The sequence below is a fragment of the Camellia sinensis genome, chromosome 8, assembly GCF_055761805.1.
Source record: "Camellia sinensis isolate YWXY chromosome 8, ASM5576180v1, whole genome shotgun sequence".
Taxonomy (NCBI): Eukaryota; Viridiplantae; Streptophyta; class Magnoliopsida; order Ericales; family Theaceae; genus Camellia; species Camellia sinensis.
Window position 1 is genome coordinate 189,902,222 of NC_138968.1, and position 9,411 is coordinate 189,911,632.

General features: G+C 34.8%; 1 protein-coding gene and 1 pseudogene across 1 annotated transcript; one reads left to right on the forward strand and one right to left on the reverse strand.

The window, feature by feature from the left end:
- Window positions 1-804: 804 nt before the first annotated feature.
- On the reverse strand, window positions 805-1,260 carry LOC145798366 (transcription factor MYB1R1 pseudogene; annotated as a pseudogene).
- Window positions 1,261-4,633: 3,373 nt separating this feature from the next.
- On the forward strand, window positions 4,634-9,003 carry LOC114308600 (cytochrome b561 and DOMON domain-containing protein At4g12980). Its single transcript, XM_028254203.2, has 3 exons — window positions 4,634-5,444; window positions 7,181-7,435; window positions 8,442-9,003. The coding sequence occupies exons 1-3, from the start codon at window positions 4,779-4,781 to the stop codon at window positions 8,739-8,741; spliced, it is 1,221 nt and encodes a 406-aa protein (XP_028110004.2). The 5' UTR covers window positions 4,634-4,778; the 3' UTR covers window positions 8,742-9,003.
- The last annotated feature ends 408 nt before the right edge of the window (window positions 9,004-9,411 follow it).

Sequence of the window (9,411 nt, forward strand, 5' to 3'; positions counted from 1 at the left end):
CCATATGCTGCAGTGGAGGAGCAGGGAGTAGTGATCGTGCCCAGTGGAGTGGGAAACACGGAGGCAACACCGTCAAGGGCCGCCCAGGATGAAGGCAAGAAGAAGCGACCCGCAGCAGAGTAGAGAAGAAAAATCCCACTGTGGGTGTGGTTGTTGTGTTGTGGTTTTGTTTTGGTTTTTGTTTTTGTTTTTGTTTTTGTTTTTTTTTTCTGTGGAAAATTGTGATCGAGGGTGATCCCGGAGATGAATAAAATATGGGTTGTTGTGCAAATTTGGATTTTTTTTTTTTTTTTGTGTTTTTTTTTTTTGGTTTTGTTTTGTTTTGTTTTTTTGTTTTGTTTTTTTTTTTTTGTTTTGTTTTGTTTTTTTTGTTTTTTTTTGATGAGCATGGTGATGATGAATAGAAAATGATGAATAAAAATAATAAAGGTGGCAGTGGGAATGGAATAAAAAAAAAGAAGAAGAAGAGTGGTTTTGTGTGTGATGAAAAAAAAAGAGTCGGTGGGCAATATGAAATTAAAAAGAAAGGAAAAGAGGGGGACAAAAGTTGGCGGATGGTGTATCATGGAGTGGTGGATCACAGTGTGTTTAAAAAAAAAAAAAATTAAATAAAATAAAAGAAGGTTGGATGGACAGAGAGAGATTAATAAAATATAAGAGAATAATGATAAATATAATTAAAGTGGGTCTGGTGGAGAGAAAGGGACCAGAGAGAGAGAGAAAGAGAGTGAGTGGGTGCCCCCATGTGCTGGGTTTGGTGTGTGCCGTGTGTGTGCTTGTGGATGCATGTGCATATCAGTGTGTTTAAGGTAGAATCCACTGTCCCAGGGTTAGTTTTTCCATTGGATTCTCAATCTGTACTGGTAATAAAAACAGAACCATTGGAATAGCAGTGACCGATTCAGTTGTGATGTCGAAGAGGCTGGATCGACGGCGACGCCGATTGAGGTTGCTTCGCCGGAGGAAGTAGTTCTGAGCGTGACGAGCGACTGGCGTCGGTGTTCGAGGCTTCACGAAATTCCTTGAAATCCAGTCTCCTTTCCCTACTCTTTGCAGGCCTAAGAGAAACAACTTGTGCTCGTCCTCAGTCCATGGAATACCTCGCTTGCGCTCGCGACTCCCGGAGGACTGGGGGTGAACGGCCTCGTCGGCAGAGGCGTAACCGCCGCCACTGCAGGCAACGTCGGCGACGTTGGAGGAGTCCTGACACTGAGGCGGTTCGTATTGCGACAGAATGGTCATACTGACGCTCTTCCTCATCGGATCAACCTTGACTCAGACGCCGAACAGCATGAGCCGGAGTTGTAGTCGGAGATGTGGCCGAAGGTGAGAGAGGCTTGTGAGCAAGCACTGGGTAGCAAAAGAAGGCACCAAGATGGTGGTAAGGAATCGAACGGAGGAGATGAAGGACATGAGGCCGGCGCGACCGAAGAACTTGGCGACGAAGACGGTGGCGTGGCGTTGAGATTCAGGGGAGTCGATCCACTGAAGGCATGGTCGGAGGATACAGTTTTCGCTGCAACCCTTTCGAAGAACTCGACATCCATTGCAACTCATGATTACAAGCTCAACATATCAGATTCAAGCTATAAACGAGGAAATGAATTTGGTAGCCAGATGCAGAAACTGGAGAGAGAGAGATTTGTGTGTATGTATCGAGTGATGGCAATGGTGGTGTGTTTCAGTGAGGTGCCGAGAGGGAGAGGGAGAGGGAGGTTTGAATTGGTTGAGATCCGACGGGCAGTCAAGGCAAGGTTGCCGCCCGCCGGAAGGCGAAGAACACCAAGATCTTTAACCTTGCTCTGATACCATGTAAAATAATAAATTGAGATGTATATTATTATTGATGTTTTGATTGATATGTATTTATAATGTTTACAATTCCTATATATAGAAGAGAGGGTGGTAGTAGGTGTAGGTGGTAGTGGAGGTGGTAGGTGGAATGGGTGGTAGTGGAGGTGGTAGGTGGGTGGTAGTTTACATTTTACAATTTACATTTTACATTAACAATTTTGATTTTTTATATTTTAATTGTGTAAATTTGATCATCAATTTATCTAATATGTGTTTAATTTCAATGTCATTTCAGTCCAAATTTTATAACGGTGGAAGAGGTATAATTTGGTATACATACCAAACTATAGCTATGCATGCACTTGTCTTCCATAAACATTAACCTCCAATATTTGATGGGCATAGCAAACTTATGTTGGACTTTGAATTTGTAACTGAAAATATAACAATTTGAAGTACACAAACCCATTTGTAACTGCACCAATTATGGGTACTTCCTGATCTTCTTTTCTTTTCTGGGACAGATGACTTTGTGGTGCCTCATTTTTTCTCGCATCTATATAGTTTTTTTATTTTTTATTTTTTGAGTTGTGTTTGGATTTAGAATTTAAAGTAAAATTTGTGAAGGGAAAAGAAGATGCAAGAAAAAGTTAAATAACATATAAGCTAAAAAAAATTTACTCTTTTTTTTATCACCTCTTTCTTTCTTTTTTTTCCTTCCGAAATCACTACTCAAATTCTTGATCCAAAATAAAATGAAAAAGAAAGTGTGTACTATCTTGCATATGACAAGAGCTAGTAGTAAGTAGCCACCTTTGCTCATAGTAAAGCGAAGCAAGCGGACTAGCTTCTCTTTCAGAAGCTTAAAAAGTGTTTGATGGTGGCCTGGAGACAGCCTGACCAGTGATACTTATTGTTAATCATCACTCTAAGAATATGTCATAGTCTTCAACTTTACTCAGAACTTGTCATTATCATACAAATTCCTTTTATTTTTGTCCTTTTTTTATTTTTATTTTTATTTTTAATGAACACTAGGTAAGCCTAAAGTCCCACAATTTACAAATTACAACCAAATATTTAACCCAAGGTGTGACATTTTGATAAGATTTTAAGGCATAAGTTTTGAGATCTTGGATTTTACTCTTTCAAGGTCAGTTATTCAGACAACACATATGGTTGGTAGGACGAACTTTTCAAGTCTGAACAATCTCCTAAGCCCAAAAAAAATAAAATAAAATAAAAATAATCTAAAAGTTTAAAGGGACATTTACATACAAGTCTCATTTTGTGAACTTATAATCCATTAAGTCTAGATAAAATTATTTGCTCCTCCAAGTCCCAGTAATTTTTAATAAACCAATTTACCCTTCCAAGACCTCCTCCATCTACCAAACAATTGACGTCTTCATTCTCTCTCTTTTACTTCTACACCCACTCCCCACAACAACAACAATCAAATGGACTCTCTCTCTCTCTCTCTCTCTCAATCGTCTATCTCATAGACAAAGAACAGAGCGTCGAGCTCACAATCATTCGTCTCTTGCAAGGCAGAAACGTCATCGCAACGGAAAGCAGTAGGGAGACTAAGGAGGCGGTGAGAAGAGAGAGGCAAAGGGCGCCGTGAGCCATTGTTGAAGTTGCCAAGTGATGAAGTTGTCTAGTGGTGATTTTTGGGTTGTAGTTTGAGGTTTGGGTTTGTTAATTTTGGTTGATATGAGTTGGAGATATATGTGGCCTCAAAATTTGATAAAGGCCTATTTTGATAAAAATAAAAAGTAAAAAAAAAGTCAGTTTATTTGTTTGTTGATTTATTTGAATCATCAGTGTGTTTAGTTTTATAATTTTAAAATTGAGAATATTATCAGTTTAAAATTTTAAAAAATGATAATATTCTCAGTTTTAACATTGAAAAATTTTGAAAATTTTCTCAATTTTACTAGATATTTTTGAGAAATTTCTCAACTTTTTTTTCTGAAAATACTGTCAATTTTAAATTTTTTTTTAATTTTTTCATGATTAAAAATGAGAATATTATAAACTGAGAATGTTCAAATTGAAAACAAGAGCAAGCCAATGATTTTGATCAATTCAAGAGACAGTGTTGTCAGAGAGAGAGGGAGCGAGAGATAGTTAGGAAAAGAGAAACTGAAGCATCACGTGAAGGAGATTTTGTGGGCTGTAACAAGGTGATTCAAGAAAACGAAACTAAAAAGTACAGAGAGAGGAAGCAAACAAGGATTTGATGTTCCATTAGTGGAAAAAGTAGTGTGTTCTTGAACATGAAATCAACCTCGATGATTTTTTCATCAGAATGAACAAGAAATGGAAGAAATGGAAGGTGAACTTCAATAACGAAGCCACCGGCGCGAGTAACATAGGCATAACCAAGAAATCCTTTGAGATCTTTCGAAATTGTATCTTCATCCACTTCCCATAATTGATTTGATTTTGTTTTTAGTAAATAATATTAATGTTGTTATATATATAACTATTTGGGTTGAAGGATAAAAATGTCTTCTTATTTATAAATAGGACTTATTGGTTCAAAAACCTTTAAATAAGACCTAAGTTACTACCAAATATGTAAATAGGACTTTTAGGTAATTAATTCAAGTTTAAATAGTTAGTGACTATTTACATAATTGGATTTCTTATCTTATTTTAGAAAATTATTAAGATAGTTGTTAAGTATTATGTGGCATTACTTAAAAAGTATCCGTAACAAATGAAAAAGTGCAGGCACGTAAGTTTTTATGACCCACTCAATAAGTGGGTCATCTCTCATTTTTCAACTACCTAACAAATATAAGCCATCACATGTCACTCATAAAATTTTACGCTACATAATACATAAACAAGGAACATGATGCTTTAGGAGTAGCAAATTACCATTCTCTAATTTTTTTCTCATTAGACGCAAACATTTGAAGTTATACATAAGCCAACTCAAACATCACAGAGAAAACCCCCAATCCACAAACATGTCTGCTTATCTTTTCACTACAATCCTCATGATCTTGACTTTCTTTTCCCCCATTTCTACAACAGCCAAATATAGACATAGCACCCCTTGCAGTGAGGACTTCAATGCATCCCTCCCAAAAAGCTTCACAAACTGCAACAAGCTAAACACTTTGGGAGCCCAATTCGGCTGGAGAATCCACAGCAACGAGTCGGTGATCGACATTTGCGTCGGAGCCATGATAGAGACTGATGAGGGGTGGCTAGCTTGGGGGGTGAACCCACAAGCCGAGTCACAGATGGCTGGGACTCGAGCCATCATTGGGTTCAAAAAACCAGATAGGAAGCCTTCTTGGAACACGTACAATGTCACCTCGGAAACCAAGCTGGGTTGTCGACTCATGCCTTCAAAGATCATAGACATTGATTTTGGAAATGTGAAATTTGAGTATTTGAATCAAATCAATTACTACAGAATATGTGCGACGGTGGGGCTTTCGTCGGAATACAATGTGTCGAGGTTGAACCATGTGTGGCAAGTTGGGTTTAAGAGCATTGGAATGGAAGTTATGGAACCTCTGAAGCATAAGAACCCTCTGCCAAACATGGACAGCACGGAGACGATCAACTTGAGGGTTGGGACTAGCAAAATCAACGCTGGACCTCACCGACATCGCATGAGAATGGTAAATTTGCATGGCCCCATTTTGTTTTACACGATAGCAAATATTAAATGTAGTGATATTATAATAATAGGCATAGGCATTGTTATTCATCCAATAAAAAATTTATAAAAAAAAAAAAAATTAGAAATAGGTTGTTCGTTTTGGGAAAAACATTTCTTAATGTAAAAAAATTTCTACAATTTTTTTTTTTATACAATATTTCCTGTGTTTTGATTTTTTTTTTTTTGAAATTAATGTATTAGTAATTGTATTAGTGGTAGTGGTTAGCAGCGGCGTGGCAGAAGTGGTGGTGAGTTGATGGTAGTGGTAGTAGCGGGATGGTGGTGGTGGCAGGGCCAACTTTGGCCCAAAGCCGGCAAAGTCACCGCTTTGGGCCCTCAAAAATTAAACAAAAAAAAAAATGCCCCAAATTTTTTTTAGCTGTTGTACTAGTCCAGAAAAAAAAATCCACTTGAATTTTAAAAATCCTAAAAATTTTGGTGAAAATTCAAAACTAATAGTTGATTGTTGTGGTAAATTATTGAAAAGAAGTTGATGATTGTTTTTATTAGCAAAAACCAAAAGTCAATTGATATGGTGAATTATTTTAAATTAATAGATGGTTATTTCTTAAATGCATGAATTGCATATAGAACACGATTAATTATACCAATTACATTTATTTTTTAAAAAAAAAACTTTGCAAATTTAAAATTGATTAAATTCTATCTTCCGTTAATTATGTCACAATAAAGATTGAACATATTAGTAATTTAATCAACTGAAAATGATTTAGTTAATAAGTTGAATTATGCAAGTTTAATTAGAAATTTTATAGTTAAAAATACGAGAAAGGTGATGTTTAAATGTACAATTTATTCACTTTTTATTTAGTACTTCAACTTGAATTATTTTAGTTTTTCTTTTTATTTATTATATATTTTAATAAATTTTAATACTTATATATACAATCAAAATTTAAATACATAATTTTTTTTTTTTTTTTTTAATATAAGAGTTCACTTCAAATCCTAAAAATGACAGAGTCGGCCCAGGGTGGTGGTGTTAGCAATGATGATAGGTAAAGATCGTCATTCGGCTCAGTGGCCCGCTGGTCAACCCATGACCGCCAGCCTGCTCCGCAAGCCTATTTGGGCCAAGCTTATAAAGCAGGGCTTGGGTAGGCGGGCTTGGCTTCCATTTACTCGGCTTAGCCCAGACTAATTTTTGTATGTATCAGTTCAATTGCTTAGCCCAGACTGTTGCTTATGTCCAACATTGTCGTGCCGTGCGGTCTTTGTTTGGAAAATTTAAAAAGAAATTTAAAATTAAAGAGGAAAAAAAAAGAAAAAAAAAAGTGAAATTAGATAAAATATAAATATATTTTATTCACATTTTATTTACATTTTCTCTTCTCCTTTCACAATCCCTTTTCAATCCCCCAACAAATACATTATTAGAGAACAAGACACTTCATTCATTAAAAAATAAATAATAAATAAAAAAATTCAGGTTGATGTAAGAATTATAACTTTGATTTAATTACATTTGTGTTCAATAAAAGTAAATAGTTTCTTTTTAAAATTACACTTGTTATTCATTCTTTTTAGGACAAATGTGATGAAATTGCATAACATCCCTCTTTTTTTATTATTTTATATTTTTTATGTTGGAAATTTTATATATAAATAATTTTATTTGGTATAAAAAAAAAATTTAAAAAAACATGAGCTTATGTGTGTCGTACAAACAAACAGGCACATGGAGTATTGAACATGATAGGGTGGGGAACGTTGTTACCGTTGGGGGTGATAATAGCAAGGTACTTTAATAAATACCCATTACCATACAAACATTGGATTCGGCTTCATATCACTTGCCAGATCACCGGTTATACTGTTGGCACTATCGGCTGGGGTATTGGTTTATGGCTTGGCTATGCTTCCAAACACTTCAACTTTCCCATTCACGGCCTCATAGCTCATTTCATTTTTGCATTTACAACCTTACAGGTACTTAATATTATCCCTCTCTCTCTCTCTCTCTCTCTCTCTGTCTCTCTCTCACAGTGCATTGGCATTTTCATTCCTTCTCCTTTTTCTTTTTTCTTTTTTTTTAATATTTTAACAATGCTAAAAAAACATTTTAAAAAATATTTAAAATTTGAATTATTGATCAGATTTATTCTAAATATGTCCCACACTATACCATTTTACATCTAGTTTTAATTTTTGGATCTTTTTTTTTTGAACATTTTTATTTTATTTTTATTTTTGTTTTGCACCCTCATACAGAATTTATATGCACTCAAAAACAGCGCGCAAAAGAGTGTTCGAAAAACAAAATGTGCGAACTAAATTCATTTCGGATTTGATCACAGACAACGAGTTCCTGTTGTGCCTCTACATGAAGATTATTCATAAAAATAATTAAATTGATTAAATATTGATAATTACATAATTAGATCACGTTTATTTAAATAAATTACACTTTACCCCTTTAACTATTGTTCCATTTCACTTTACCCCCTCCCCCTTCCCCCTCTCCCCCTCTCCCCCTCTCCCTCCTTCATCTCCCAATTTAGATCTTGACAAAAATTTATTTACAGCTATAAGATAAATTATGATTGGATTATCACTCAATATCACTTGAAGACAATGATCATTCAATATCACTTTAAGAAGAATTATGATTGGATTATGTGACTACCAATATGTGATCAATTTAATTTCTTATATAGATACTCTTTCTAATGAATCCTATAAAATGAATGTTTTGAATCTTAAAAATAAATTCAATATGAGCTCCACCTCACTGCACAGCAACCCTTGCTATGCCTAAGGGCACAACAAAAATCCTGATCTATGTGATACACTACACTAAATATACACTATCCATACTTTTTTTTTCTAGATTTGTAGCTTTTTTTACCATCAATATACAGTGACTAGGTGCGATCATGCCTCCACTAAATTTAAAACTATACTGCATACTTCATTTTTTGATCATTTTTTTTAGATGTTAGCATTGCGATTGAAGCCCCATTCGAACGACGACTACCGAATATACTGGAGCATATACCACCATTTTCTGGGCTACTCTTTGCTGGCTCTCATCGTAGTAAACATATTTAGAGGGATTGGGATCTTCTCGCCAAACCAGACCTGGAGATGGGCTTATATTGGAGTGCTTTGTGGTCTAGGCTTCATCACTCTAGTTTTCGAGATCTTCACCTGGATTAAATTTTTGAAAGACCGAAAGGAAAAGAATCCAGGGGAGAACGACGAAGGGCAGCAAAAGAAGAACACTCAAATGTGATTCAATCAGCATAACACTCAAGTGTGATTCAATCAGCGGCTAATTATGAACTTGTTCAATCGTGTTCACATTATCTTCTTCCAATAAAAGATTGTGAATTAGAGTTTAGTGTGATGTACACTGCATTAAGTTTGAATCGATATCAAATATTTTATTTTTAAGATACTTTTTTTGAATGGGTAAAATTCGATGATGATGTAATGTTGGTTGTTGGAGCAATGGATGAAGTAAATAAAATTGTAGTTTCACTTCTATTTGATGAGATAATGGCGTCCTAATTGAGGAACTTCTTTTTTTTCTCCCGTTTTTATTTTATATAATTAATTTTGGAAGGACTCCATCAAACATTAATTTATTTATTTATTTATTTTTTGTTATTCAAGCTAGAACCCAGTTCCCATATCATCTTCCTTTTAAGTAACCAAAACAAATAAATAAATAACAATAAAATTGGAATAAAAGAGAAAAACGTCTACATCAAACTAATAATACAAGTAGGTCCACTACTTTAACCACCAAAGAATGTGTGATCCATCGAATTTTGCTCCGTAATATCTTACAATATAATAATACTGTTAACCATCTCAAATTGTTTACCTTATAACTTGCACCGATTATTTTTCTTTCTCATAAACGATCAATAATTCAAATCAATCAAATTATTGTCCAT

Coding starts and splice junctions, on each gene's coding strand:
- LOC114308600 (XM_028254203.2), top strand. CDS start 4,779: ATGTCTGCTTATCTTTTCACTACAATCCTCATGATCTTGACTTTCTTT. Junction 5,445..7,180: donor ACCGACATCGCATGAGAATG/GTAAATTTGCAT, acceptor ACAAACAAACAG/GCACATGGAGTATTGAACAT. Junction 7,436..8,441: donor TTGCATTTACAACCTTACAG/GTACTTAATATT, acceptor CATTTTTTTTAG/ATGTTAGCATTGCGATTGAA.